At 42.4% G+C, this 14,701-nt stretch overlaps 1 protein-coding gene across 1 annotated transcript in view; it reads left to right on the top strand.

The window, feature by feature from the left end:
• Positions 1–14,701, top strand: part of LOC147447773 (HEAT repeat-containing protein) — a 73,629-nt gene that overhangs the window by 56,550 nt on the left and 2,378 nt on the right. The window contains exons 4-15 of the mRNA XM_086523488.1: positions 9,870–9,974; positions 10,922–11,092; positions 11,165–11,671; positions 11,783–11,863; positions 11,950–12,078; positions 12,177–12,251; positions 12,558–12,767; positions 12,930–13,094; positions 13,237–13,469; positions 13,564–13,681; positions 14,041–14,173; positions 14,265–14,469. Of these exons, the coding sequence (XP_086379614.1) occupies positions 9,870–9,974; positions 10,922–11,092; positions 11,165–11,671; positions 11,783–11,863; positions 11,950–12,078; positions 12,177–12,251; positions 12,558–12,767; positions 12,930–13,094; positions 13,237–13,469; positions 13,564–13,681; positions 14,041–14,173; positions 14,265–14,469 (2,132 nt within the window). The remainder of the gene's footprint in view (positions 1–9,869; positions 9,975–10,921; positions 11,093–11,164; positions 11,672–11,782; positions 11,864–11,949; positions 12,079–12,176; positions 12,252–12,557; positions 12,768–12,929; positions 13,095–13,236; positions 13,470–13,563; positions 13,682–14,040; positions 14,174–14,264; positions 14,470–14,701) is intronic.

Raw genomic sequence — 14,701 nt, 5'->3', positions numbered from 1 at the left:
GAATAGGCATGAAGTCTTCTAGGCTCATGACATTCATTGCAATAGGGCAAAATCTGTTCAAGAATGCCATTGAATGTTTACCTGAAATTGAGTCGTGTGGTAGGAGTTTGGGGAATTTACTGCTGGAATTTAGTTGAGGAATTGATGCCTGTGGCTTTACTCTTAGATGCCTGCGGCGACCGTCGGACCTGTGACCACGCGACCTTGCCTCACAACACGATTTCGGAAAACACCAATTGATTCTTTGGCAGTCGTTGTTGAAAGAGAAGAAACACTTCGCTAGCCTTCTTGGTAGTATGAAAGATAATCTTAGCTTAATGATGGCAAGAGATTAATTAGACGCGAATTAATGACTGATTAATGACTTTGAAAATGGCTCTGATACCAAAATACGCACACTATAAAGATTGCAAGCGGAAGGAGTATATTAAGTGGAATTGGTCATACAAAGTATGGACACGGTGTGCATGGGATCGCTATAGAAGTTGCAAAGTAAGGAATTACAACATAAGGCTATGCCTTTCTTGAGATATCATATATTCACAATGAAGGAAAGCTATACAAGGCTCACTCCGCGATAGTCTAAGACTTACTATGAGATATGCTAAGCTTCACTCAAGATAATTTACAACGAAGGGGAGTCTCCCTTTTATAGGAGATTGGGTGGCTTCCTTTACAAGCTTCATGTAATGCGCATTCTACAAAGTGGACATGTGGTCTTCCACTAAAGAAAAAGTGGACATGTGTCTTCCACTAAGGTGATTATGTGTATTTCACTAAAGTAGAATCTTCTTGTGTGTTCCATTATGTTTACGCTTTTTTCCAGTCACTATGTGCTGGCACAGCCGTAGCATCGTGGATGACATCAGTGCTTGTGTCATTGGGAGATAGTGGAGAGAAAATATCTATTAATATATATATATATATATATATATATATATGTATATACGTATATATCTATATGTATATATATATATATATATATCTATTTGTATATGTGTATGTATGTATATACGTATATATCTATATGTATGTGTGTGTATGTGTATATGTATATATATTTGTATATATATATGTCAGTGCGTGTGTGCGGAAGAGAGAGAGAGAGAGAGAGAGAGAGAGAGAGAGAGAGAGAGAGAGAGAGAGAGAGAGAGAGAGAGCGTTTCTCAAGGATATTCTCCCTAAAAACGATCCGAAACGCCTGAGAAGTGCTGTGAAAGCATTGTTTTTAACTTATAAGGTTTTATTGAGTTTTTGGACAGATTCAGACCATTTTTAAAGGTGACCGATCGCCCACTTAATAAGTGGGCAGCCATCTGATAAATAAGGCAACAGATTAGCCAGCGTTTTCTCTCTCTCTTTTTCTGGCAGAGCAGCGAAAAAAAAAATAGTTCTTTTTTTTTTGAAAAAAAAAAAAAGGCCGCGATCTCTACGTGAGCAGCTATTCGTGCCCGTGGCTAGGAGCTATAAAAGCATCACATGCCCTTACTCAGAGAGGAGGACCAATCTTTGCAAGGAGGAGATGCTGCTACAAATTTCAGCCGTAAAGAAGACGTTGCAGGTGATGCCCATGGCTGTCCCAAGTGTACCAGATGTCGCCAAGACCCAGTGCGCGAGTTCACTTGCGAAGAAGTGCCTGTTAACTTTACACAGAGCACTGAGAAGGGAAGAGAACATAGTTGCGTCCATCGACTAGAATGTCATTGCGCACACGAGACCGACACCCTATAGGCCCCAAAGACTGGCGCCCCTTTCAGTATTTCTTTATTCAAATTAAGGTAGACGATCCGACCACTTCGCACAAGCTTTCACAAACCTGTCCAAACCTGGCGAGGGCTGAAAACGCAGGTTTTCGACCTGATTTTGGCAGCATAACGGTGCAAAAACCCCTGTAGGTCAAAAGCACCTGTCTAGGACGGATTCCCTCGCTATCCGGAAGCTTTCTGGTGAGCTGTCACAGAATTTCAGCGGGCTGTAATTCCCTGTTTTTCACTGCCAGGTGCCCAAAACCCTGTACACGCATCCCAAGGCTCTCACGAGGCTCCCCCGGTGTTTTGTTGCAGTTTAGGTGCGAAACCCTAAACCTGCAGAAAAACGCAGCAGGCTGTAATTCGCTGTTTCGGATCGTTTTTAGCGGAGCGAACACGCCTACGCGTGTCCCAAGGGCTCCCGCACGCAATGGGACAGTTCCCCTGTGAATTGGACGAGTTTTCATGCGAGAAAACTCTCCGAACTCGCAATCTTTCGCGATGGAACTGTGCGTACCTGTGGGGGATTAGCAATTAGCTAATCCGGTTCCTGTTCAGAAGGCTCTTGCCTTGGCAAACGCGCATAAAACCCCAGAACTGTACATGTTCAACTGAGTAGCCCAACTAGTGGGGCATTACCATATGTGCCAAAGGGGAGAGAGAGATGCACGAGAGCAAATCATCGCGCTACATGAGACAGAGGAGAAGGCAAGCTTTCCATTAAAGCTGTAGACCTGCACCTACTACTCAACACACACTGTAGGTCACTTATCAGTCAAATCAGCCTCCTCTCTCAAATTGGGCGTCCCCTCTTCATGCTGGAAGTGGCAAAACTGCTTGGAGCCGCGATGTGTCCAGTTTGCCCCTTTTGAGTTAATTCTCTAGTTCCCACTGACTTATAAAGTTATAAGTGACTTTCCGAGTGGCCCAGACTTCATTTGGCGCACACAGGCTTCCATACTCATCAGAATTCAGTGCTAACTGGCCCGACCAGTCCCAGACTGACCAACCCAGACTCCCGCTGTGAGAAACCTATTCGGCCGCAACCGTTTCACACTGGCCATGCAATGTCCACTTGCACTTTTTCAAGGGTTCCAGGGAAAACAAGTAAAAATAAAATAAATAAAAATATCTAGTACTTATTTACGAAAGGCAATAGGAAAAATACACCTCCTGGTGACATCTCCTCTCTTTCTCTGTAAAGGAGGACGACTCTGGGAAGATACGGGAAGAAGCCATGACAAGCCAAGAGAGAAGTAAGCAGGCGGAACCCTAAGTCCTGCAAGGAAAAGCTCGCAGAGTTGGAATTTTTTTTTTCTCTCTGCAAGAAGTCGACACAAGACTTGGGATTCTCTGAGAAGGCGACAAGAGCATGATGCTCAAGAACCTAGAGAATCCAAGGAGCGGAATGCTCGAGATTCTTCAGAATCCAGAAAATATCCATGAATGTCAATCAAGAACTATAGCCATGAAATCCCGTCATTCCGGGAAGGATATGAAGAAGGTCTCTAGACCTAGGAACACTTCCAGTCAAGTTTGATACTTTTGACGGAAGGTAAGATGCCCCGAAAGCTACCGCTTTGATTCGACAAGTTTGAAGTTGCCTTTGCAAACGGCAATTTCTGAAAAAGCGTCGAAGATGAGGCATGTGATCAAACATCTTAAGGGGATTGCAAGTACTTGGTGGTATACCAAAGCTCTGCAAGGAACTTACAACAACAATTCAAGGTTGAATTCTCCGACAAATATTTTTCCTCTACGCTTTGAGGTAGGCATTCAAGAAGATTGGGATCGGTTTGCCTAATAGGAACACGAGCGAGTCAAAGCAAGTAGTGGTTCACTCTTGCCAAGGTAGCTCCATTCTTGATCCTCTTTGAGGAAGGAAAGATGAACAAATTTAACGAAGGACTTTTGGCCGAATTTTGTAAACGCATCTGCAAGATACTTTGTAGCAGATGGTGGAGTCAGCAATACAAGCTGAAAGTGTACACCTCAATGTACATAGAATCTAATCCCCACAGTGGGACGGGAACCATTGAACACAGAAACAATGAATTTTTGTTACTTCTCCTCGAAGGATACATTGCTATCCGGAGAAAGTTTGGAGTAAGGGAATTCAATCTAACTCGTGAGATTTTGAACAAAAGACCCTCGAACTTTAAGTGAGAGGGCAGGTCTTTGATCAAAGTTAAATCTTTGAGGAACTCTGTAACAAACTTGGACACTCCAAGTCAAGAATCAACCGTGACAACACCAAATAACCACTTCAAAACAATTCACAGATCACAATAGATTTGCACTGGCCCGGCGGAGTTTCGTGCCTAGAGATATTGGCCCCAAAGACTGGCGCCCCTTTCGGTATTTCTTTTTATATTAATCAGATCAAAGTACAAGAGTGGGGCTAGGGTTTCACTCTCAGACTCTGCATCCAGATGCTCTGAGAAGTGAAGCCCTCTCCACATATTTAAAGGTACCAGGGATGCCCAAAAGCAGAGCCCCAAAAGCTTTTAAAATCAAAAGCAGTAGTCCTCTCTCTCTCTCTCTTTAGAGAGTCTTTTCTTTTTTTTTTTAATAAAAAAAGCAAGCTCTCTCTCTTTCATGGCGTGTGGACCAAAAAGCAACGCCCAAAAGCTGTCAGCGCGTTTTGCGGCGCAATTTCCGGAAAGCTCATGTTGCCACGTGGCACCCCGGCAGAAATTAGGGTTTGCTGTCAGAAATTAGGGTTTCACAGAAATTAGGGTTTTTGGCAGTTTTTAGGGTTTGCAGGGATTTTAGGGTTTCAGCCTCAAATTAGGGTTTCAGCTACCCGTAGCCACGTCATCACTTTGTGACATACCCCCCTCTTGAAAGCATTGTAATCGACCGCGATTACGCCTGCAAAACCGACAAAGGCCATAAACCGTCTTAGCAGACACTGACTGTTAGTACCTACGTACTAGGAACACACATCTAGCACATGTACAAAATCGACAGTCACATCACACGACATCACAGGACATCACCAGACATCACAGGACATCACATGACATTCAACATTCACTCGGATCTTAGACCATGATTTATCGGCAATGTAGCTAGCAATCACATCCAGGTCCAATCGGGACCTCATCGATGTCCGATTGACTAACCCCTATTGCAACCAGGTCTATTCGAGATCAATCAGACCAAAATGCTGCAGTCATTTCGGCTATCAGTTCCTGCACTCACAAGAAGTCAAGAACAAATCAGTATCATTATCAGGAATTGTTTTGAAGTGGTTATTTGGTGTTGTCACGATTGATTCTTGACTTGGAGTGTCCAAGTCTGTTGCTTTTTGGTCCACACGCCATGAAAGAGAGAGAGAGCTTGCTTAAAAAAAAGAAAAAAAAGAAAAGACTCTCTAAAAAGAGAGAGAGGACTACTGCTTTTGATTTTAAAAGCTTTTGGGGCTCTGCTTTTGGGCATCCCTTGTACCTTTAAATATGTGGAGAGGGCTTCACTTCTCAGAGCATCTGGACGCAGAGTCTGAGAGTGAAACCCTAGCCACACTCTTGTACTTTGATCTGATTAATATAAAAAGAAATACCGAAAGGGGCGCCAGTCTTTGGGGCCAATATCTCTAGGCACGGAACTCCGCCGGGCTAGTGCAAATCTATTGTGATCTATGAATTGTTTTGAAGTGGTTATTTGGTGCTGTCACGGTTGATTCTTGATTTGGAGTGTCCAAGTCTGTCAAACTCATAAACTGCGTATTGCTTTTATGCACAAGATATGCATGTGTCTAACCAGGACAATCATTCTCAAGTGTTTATGAGAGTAGAATTGAGTTGAAACATTGCTTTATGCGATGAATTGGTTTGCTCAACCATCCAGAAGGTCAACTATTGATCTCGTATCCGGTAGTTCACCAACAAATTACGTGCTATTGCGGGTAGGACGGCAGAAAGGAAGGAACCATTCCGAGATTTCAACCAAAGAAAAGCTTTCACTAAGCTTGAGGACCTTATGAACCAACACCCCCTACCCGGTAAGGGAAGATATGGTAGTGCTTTTCGCACAAGTGAATGAACACTCTCTTTACGAGGGAAGGAACCAACGACGACTACGGCCCGTGCTCGAGGAATCCAAGAATTATTTGATGAGCGGGTTTTGCTCTAAGATCGAGCCAAGGGATCGTCAAGTTGAGCGTCTTCGCTCTAAGGATCTTACGAAGGGAAGGAAATTTCCCAGGGTCACCGAAACTTTAACACAGCTTAAGAATTATGTACACTTTTGAGTACATGGATAACACACGAAGATGTAGACCTATGCCAAGGAACTGGACGAGAGTTTGTTATACTCTCTTGAGCGCCTTTTTGCGCGTAAGAATATTCCGACATGAGAATCTCTATTTGAGATGTGTTCGGTAGAAAGAATTTGAGTTTCTCTACGGAGAAGAGGTTTTCCGATGGTCGTTGATCATTGAGTACGCTATGTGCTTTTACCATTACAGTAGCAACTTTTGGTTGCGGTATATGTTTCTCCATGAGCAGGTCAAGTAGCATTTACACGTTGCTGGAATAAATTTGAACTATTTTGTTCGTAAGAATATAATTCGCCAACCGTTTCAAAATGGTAAGAATTACAAATGGGAGAATATCCTTGAGAATCAAAGAGGGTTCGCTCTATTGTGAACTGGCTTTGAACGTACGTTCAGAAAATGCTATGGCTAGAATCCTATCTGCCTGAGGTTTTGCAAATCGTCATTGATGCTCGCAAGTTTAATCATTTTTTTTGATTTTGTAAGGAAGAGACGCTAATGGGTGTGGGGAAATCACTGCTGGTGGTAATAACTCGCAGGAGGAAACGATTGGAGCTGTCGTGCACAAGGAATCTTCGGACTGGAACCGTCCGCCTACGTTGAGCGACGGCTTGGAACAAGAACCTTCTTTAAGGTGATCGCAAATTGTGGAAGAAAGACATCGAACTTAATGCTCTATGACTTGGGCATTCCCTATGTGGGAGGACACAAGAGGTTTAATACCCTCTGGACTAACAACGTAGGATTATGCGCAAGGACAAATACCTAGATTGATTTCTAGGAAGATTATTCTTCTTGAATTTGAGGAGACAGAATCAAGTTAACAGAGTCTTAGATAAGGAAACTTTGGATCAGAACAATTGGCCTACCCAAAGCAAAGGCCCGGAATAAGAAATTACTTTGGTAAGATGACACACTTGTTCTGCCATAGGAAGATTCACATGAGCTTTAATGCTCTTGACATGCCCTATGCGGGAGGATGCAAGAGGTTTAATATCCTTAGGACTAATAGTGCAAGGTTATGCGCAAGGACATAGACCTAGATTGATTTCTAGGAGGTTTATTCTTCTTGGAATTGAGAAGGTGGAATTGAGTTAATAGATTCTCGGATGAGGAAACTTCCAATCTGTTGGAAAGATGCGAATGACGAGTTTTTACATGGCTCGTAACTTTAATGAAAGGTGAAGGATATCCTCGAGGTCCTAGAGGAAAGACATGAACCGGTAAGGTAAGTATTGAATTATTGAATTTTTGTTTAATTAAATTTTTAAGTTCTCTTTTGAGAAAGGACTAGCTCAACTCACCATTGAGCAAGATTTGGAATCTTTCCGGTTTCTCCCCGGCAGTTCAGTTGGACCTCTACAGTTGAGGACAACTGTTTATAAGTGAGAGGGATGTTGCTAAATTGGCTTTATCTTACAGAAAAATAATTCTAAATGAATTATTGGTTTTATAAGTGAGAGGGTTTTCTCGCTTGGAACACCAAGGAAAAATAATTCTAAATGAACTATTGGAATTTTAAGTGAGAGGGCTTTTCTCACTGGAGACATCCGAGTATAGAGTATTCCTAGTGCGTCATTTAAAGTAATGACGGGAACACTGAGAACGGGAATATCTGTAAGGCCACTAGGAACGGGTATTTCTGATGCGTCACATCGGATGGGTGACAGGGAGCATCGGAAAGAAGTATCCGACCATCCGGGAACGGACATCTGTGATGCGTCATAGGATGGGTGACATAGAGCATCATGAAGGAGATTGTACCGTAAGTTCGGTAGGAAAGGACTAGGTGATGGGTATTCCTGATGCGTCACAAGGTGGGTGACAGGTGCATCGGAAAGGGAATATCTATAGTCGGGAGGAAATTCCGAACTGTGTTAGAATTGTGCACAAGGAAAAACAAGCACTTGAATGAAGATGGGTTCAGAGGAAACTTTGAGGAAAAACAGATGCTTTTTGAGAAAGCGGGATTGCCTTTCGGGAAAGCAGATGCTTTCTCGTGAGGAAGTCTATGTCTGCATTGCAACTGTGCATGTGATTGCATCTAGGGACGCCTGAGAAGTGCTGTGAAAGCATTGTTTTTAACTTATAAGGTTTTATTGAGTTTTTGGACAGATTCAGACCATTTTTAAAGGTGACCGATCGCCCACTTAATAAGTGGGCATCCATCTGATAAATAAGGCAACAGATCAGCCAGCGTTTTCTCTTTCTTTTTCTGGCAGAGCAGCGGAAAAAAAAACGATTTTTTTTTTTCTGAAAAAAAAAAAAGGCCGCGATCTCTACGCGAGCAGCTATTCGTGCCGGTGGCTAGGAGCTATAAAAGCATCACATGCCCTTACTCAGAGAGGAGGACCAATCTTTGCAAGGAGGAGATGCTGCTGCAAATTTCAGCCGTAAAGAAGACGTTGCAGGTGATGCCCATGGCTGCCCCAAGTGTACCAGATGTCGCCAAGACCCAGTGCGCGAGTTCCCTCGCGAAGAAGTGCCTACGGAGCGTGTTTCCATCGTGACAAGCTGCTGTTTTTCTCTGATTTCAGCCCCTAAACGTCGTAGACGGGGCTGATTTATGAGAAGGAACCGCAGAACACACCTCTTTATTGTGTAGGATTGGAAGAGAGGATTTTCTATGGAGAGATCTCTTCCGGGGAATTGCTTTTCGAGAACGGAGTTGCGTTTCGAGCGTCTAGACTTTGAAGGTAACGATTTTCATGTTATGAACTCTGAGTATTTGTTTGCAGGTGTACTTCCTCTTAGTGAGGGAGTAGGAGCAGAGGAAGGTATGAACCTCTGCAGGAGAAAAGCGCTCTGAGGAACTAGAGCGAGATCAGCCCAGGGGTTTCGTACCCGAGTTTGGTCTCTCAAGTTGCAATCTGGAAGTTGGGATTCCCAAGTAAGGACTTCGTGTCCGGGAAAGCAGAGTTGTTCTGCGGGAAGAGGACTCTGGAAATAGAGTTCTAAAAGAGAGTTGTAGGGATGTCATGCCTTGAGTCTGGAAGGTGAGATCCAGAGGCGAGAACCTTGATTCTCGAGGAATTGGAATAAGGAACGGAAGTTCCTTGGAATAGGGTTTTGCCCTAGGAATCGGAAGCTGAGGCTTCCGGGAATCATCAAGTCTTATTCTAGAACGAACGTAGTAATACGTTCGGTTCAAGTGCTTGTATAAACTTCTCCTCAATAATAAAGATACTATTACGGGGGGGGGGGGGGGGGGACCAGCCCATCTTTTGGTCCCCAGTAGTGTGTCGATCTTCTCACTTTATCTCTCTCTCTCTCTCTCTCTCTCTCTCTATTTCTCTTTATATCCTCTGGCTTCAATATTAAGTGATAAATTTTATTTATCCGAGTATATTTTATATTGCTATGCGCTCCCGTTTGTGACAATTACCTTCATGGTCAGCAGTCTGACCGAGCGTCGTGCATGTCGGGCCAAAGTGCTCCGAATCCTTTGATGTAGCCTCCGTCGATGCTGTGTAGTCCTCCGCAGTCGTGGGCGTCTGGATCTCCCCAGCTCAGTCACTCGGTCGATCAGTGTGTGTCACGAGGACGTGGCGATCGTTAACTATGTCAAGAGGACGTGGCAACTGCTAACCTTAGTTGTTGGTTTCTTTCCAATGATTTTTGTTTAATTTTTGAGGCCCTCTTTTTTGAAGTTGCAAATGGTCAGACATTGTATGGTTGCAAGCGCGTATGTACGCGCATGAGCGCGCACACGCACACACCCACACAACAACAAACGCTGGCAGTCACAAGAGATGATTCTTTTTTTCATTGTCTTAAGATGCTTTTTGATGGTGGGAAATCATGAATATAATGCTTTTATTGCTTATGTGTTGCTTGTACAGGTTGATCAAGACCTTGATGCACCACAAACTGGACCCATGTATATCCCTGATGCATTACGGCACTGTTACCATTTACTTCTAGCGGCTTCCCCTGAAGCAATTCAGGTACATCCGTTGTATTACACACTAAACTCCTAGGGCATTAAGCCCTCTTGCTAAGGACTAAAACGTCAAGAGAGTTCTCAACAATTAGGCTTTATAGTTTCCAGGGTGAACTCTATGATACTAGTGGTGAATGCTTTATAGATTTTCCTTTTTGACTTTGTTATTAATTCTATTCTTGGATTAAAAAATGTTGTTTCTTGGAACACTGCGATTATTGCAAAAATTTATGTGAAAAACTTTCTGATAGACGTGGCATTTCCAGGTTTCTTATATATGGGTTTATAAAAGCTATACTAATACTTGGTAAGGAAAGTCTATTGGAGCCTTGAGATTTAGCAAAGCCCTACAAGATCCATATTCAAATAGTTCACGGGCTTTTGAGGACCAGTTTTAGTATTTTCTATGATCCATTTTTTCCTCGAAGGAATGAGGGAACTTCTATCCAGTATAACAATATAAGATGTGTACTTTTATAATATTTGCTCTGAAAGGAGAGTGGAATTACTAGGTGGTGCTTTTCTGGAGAGCAGCAGATATAAGGCCATTTTGTATACATCATTTTTTGTGTGACAAGGATTGGTCTGCCTAGATGGGAGTAGCAATGGCCAAGGTCTCTTCTATGTACTAACAGTTCTAGGATATATGAATCATTTTGTAAAAGGCTGGAAAGATGGATCCCATTGAAGTGATAAGGATGGTCTGCCTAGATGGGAGTATCAATCTCTACGGTGTCTTCTATGATTGAAATTTTGCAATGAGATGAACAAGTTAAAGCAAAACCTTGAAGATGAGCAAAGAAGATGGTGCTAAGGTTTTGAAATAAACCTGCAGCAACGTGCTAAAGCCCTTCAAAAGTCCTACTTTTTTATAAAGACTTGCATGTAGTTTCTCAAAGAGCTCAAATTGTGTTCCCTCCATGAACTAAATATAGAATCTACTTGCTGCAGGAAAAGATGATTTTGCAAGAGGACAACGAGCTTTTGGTAAAGGACAAGGAAGAACTTGTGCATGAGAAAGAATTCCTTGTGAAGAGTAAAGAAAGTCTTACTCAGGAGATTTTGAGTTTGAAAAAAGGGCTAGAGGCAAGTTCAAAGGACTTGAAGGACAGAGATAGAAAGGTATTGCTTTCCAAATTGAGCTCGAAAGTTTCATCTTGTTTTCTGTTGGTAAAGGAGGAATTTTGAATCCAGATAAGTGAATTGAAGGAGTCCCTTGAGCTAGCTTCAAAAGACATGAATGGATGTAGGATGGAGATAACAGCACTTAAGCTTGAGCTGGAGAGCTTAAGAACCAGTAAAGGACATGACAGTATCCAGAAAGAGGACACACCACCTTCAAAGCAAGAAAGCATAGAATTTTACAAAGCAGAGGTAGAATCTCTAAGGTCTCAACTTCAATCAGCCAGAATGGTTAGGAATAATGGGCAATCTGAAGAAAATGAAGGTACAGAGGAGCCAGTATCAAAGGATATTGAGACAGACCTTCCAGCAGTGAGTAATTCAGAGGTTAAACAACAATCTAATGCTATAGTCCCAGAACCGTTGGTTGGGTATGAAAATGGAATGGGTAGTGATGATGTTTCTAAGATTACAAACCCTGTGACTGCGAAAGCTGGTTTGGGGCACAAGGAAGTACAGACACCTATTCTGGACGGCATTGTGAAAGATGACTATCAAACAGTCACGCCCAAAAGTTCGGTGTGTTATTGTTATTATTTTATATTGTAAATCAATAGTGTTGAGGTTCTTCCAATACTTAGCTTTCATGATGCATACTATCTTTATCTCACCTCTGCTTTAATGTGTCAGAGGCAAGAGGTAGGAACTGTCGAAGTTCTTGCAGATGCTCTGCCAAAGATAGTGCCCTATGTTCTTATTAACCACAGAGAGGTCAGTAAAGTAATGGTGGATACTGCTCAAAGCAGTGACAGGGAGTTAACAGCTGCTGAGATTCTTTTGTGTTTTTGTACACACAGGAGCTTTTACCGCTTATAATGTGTGCGATTGAACGCCATCCTGACAGCAATGTCCGAGACTTGCTAACCCATACTCTATTCAATCTCATCAAAAGACCAGATGAGAGTCAGAGAAGGATAATTATGGATGTAAGTGGAGAAAAAGAGTGCTTAGGAAATTCAGGGAGGAGATGTGTCTCTGCACATTCATACTTTATACTCACTGTCCTTCCTGTGTTATGGTTTAGGCTTGTGTCACATTGTCCAGAAACATAGGCAAAGAGAGGACTGAACTTGAGCTTTTACCGCAGTGTTGGGAGCAGGTATGACTCGACTCTAAGGTGGATCGTACCATTTAGAGATTTACGTCTTTATTCTTTTTACCAAAAGTTGAAGTGTGAAAGAATGCACATGTACAGCTTTGCATGTATGTTCTTTTTGCTCTTCAATGCTGTTGTCTTAGATAAGTTTGAAAGAATTGTACATGTACATTTCTGCACATGTGAGCACTTGAAACTGTTATGTACATTACTCCACAAGACTAGTCTGCATTAGTACTTGGTTTGCTAGTCATGTGATTTTGGGTGTCCTCCTGTTTTGGACTACCTCTTATTTTAGTGGCTTTGCAGATAAATCACAAGTACGAGGAGCGAAGATTACTGGTGGCACAGTCCTGTGGTGAGCTTGCACAGTTTGTCAAAGCTGAGATTCGGACATCGCTAATATTATCCATCATCCAGCAATTAATCGAGGATCCTGATGCTATTGTTCGGGAGGCAGCTAGTCACAACCTTGCGATTCTGCTCCCGTGTTTTCCAAGCACGGACAAATATTTCAAGGTCAGCACTGCTATAAGCTGAAGAGGCAAAGTTGGAGCTGGTTATGTGAAATTTACACAAGTGAATCTCAAAGTAAGCAGGGCATGTATTGAAAAAAAGTGATGAAACCAGGTGAAAAGCACTCTTCATTCTCTAACACAGCTTATGTAAATTTGCTTGTAGGTTGAGGAGTTAATGTTTCAGTTGGTCTTGGACCCATCTGGAGTAGTTGTAGAAACAACATTGAAAGAGCTTGTGCCAGGGGTAGTTACCTGGGCAAATAACGGAAATCAACCTCTGCACCAGATGCTTCGCCTGCTTTTTTCGCATATTCTGGCGTGTGTACAGGTGTCCAATTAGATGATATTGAAAATGAAAAAACCACTCTGCATGCTTGTGAAGTTTTAATGGCTGTCCGGGTCTACTTAAAAGGTTCATTGATATCTTAGGAGTTATTGATTCACTTTTTAAATTGCTTGATCCTGTCTAGCGTTGTCCTCCTGTATCTGGAGTGGAAGGGTCTATGGAGGCTCGTCTGCGAGTCCTGGGGGAGAGAGAGCGGTGGAATCTGGATGTCTTGTTAAGAATGCTGACAGATTTGATGATTGAGGTGGTCAAATTGGTAAAGACCACTTGTCCTTTCAGGAAGGCAAGTGCTGATAGAAGTTCAGACGTTGAAGACGAGCTTTTCTTTTCCGAGAGTTTGATCAAAGATTACCTGAGGTTGATAATGTTATTTTAATAAAAGGCGGTTTTTGTTGTTTGTATCTTCTTGATCAATTCAGCTATGTAAGTGGTTCTACATAATGTGTTTCAGGGGTCAAGAGGAGTGGTCAGCTTTTGATTGGCTTCATGTTGACTGCTTGCCATTGTTGTTGCAAGTGGCATGCATGCTTTCATCCAGAGAGGATTCTTTGCGAAGCCGTTTGAGCAAGGTTGAGCTTGACAAATCTCTTTCTGCTGGAGAGAAAAGAGGAACTTTAAACTTGAAGGCCATTGGCTGCCATACATAATCAGGGAGACTTGAAGAGGACTATTACAATAGTGCCATTTTTTTTGAATTTCTATAGGGAGTTAGGAAGATTTTGAAAGGAAATGATGAGTTTAATTGACATTGAAAGGTCAAACTTTTGTGCATATTTTCCCATACCTTAGCCAGGAATGGGCTTCAACGGCTTATAGGAATGCGGCCCGTTGCCAAAAACATTACATGTCATTTAATACTTCTCTTAACTGTGCTCGTCCAGTTTTGTTCATTTTGAGCCTGGATAATTTTAATACATGGTTTTGGCAGCTTCTTGCAGGGATTATTGCTCACTTTGGACAACACTACCTTTCTAACATCATGCTGCCGATCTTTTTAACTGCTGTTGGTGACAGCGCAAATTTGTCTCACTTTCCAGCTAACCTCATTTCACGAGTTAAAGGTTTGAGTGCAAAGGCTAGCTCAGTTACTTCAATATACCGTTTGTTTCCACTGGTTCATCTAAAGATGTAATGCTTCACTTACCTTTTCAGCACTGAGGCCCCGAACAGGGACAGACGAGCGTCTGGCAACGCTTTGTGTTCTTCCTCTTCTTTTAGCAGGCGTTTTAGGGGTTCCAAGCATGCAAGAACACCTACCTCTGTATTTAAAATCGCTGGTATTGCAACAGTCCGCAAAACATGGGGCCTTGACTCCAGCCCATACTCCAGAGCTGATTGATGCTATAAGATTCCTCTGGTATGTTTTGATTTTCTGGAACACATAGAAGCTCCTTAGCTTTTAGCAACTCCTGAAGTCCATGTGGTGTTTCTTTCAACACCAAGAATGCTGTGGAATATTTTCAAAGTCATGACAGCCCTAAGTCATGTTGTGAATAATTATAAGTAATTTGTGAGATGTATAATAAATAGCTTGATGAAGGCACTTCGGAGATGGGCCAGGCATTTAGAGTTGAGATTGAAAATGAGTA

Source organism: Adiantum capillus-veneris, chromosome 11 (genome assembly GCF_014529385.1).
Source record: "Adiantum capillus-veneris isolate H3 chromosome 11, ASM1452938v2, whole genome shotgun sequence".
In the NCBI taxonomy this organism is placed as follows: domain Eukaryota; kingdom Viridiplantae; phylum Streptophyta; class Polypodiopsida; order Polypodiales; family Pteridaceae; genus Adiantum; species Adiantum capillus-veneris.
The sequence above is the reverse complement of the archived record's forward strand: the minus strand, read 5'-3'. Positions and strand labels throughout refer to the sequence as shown.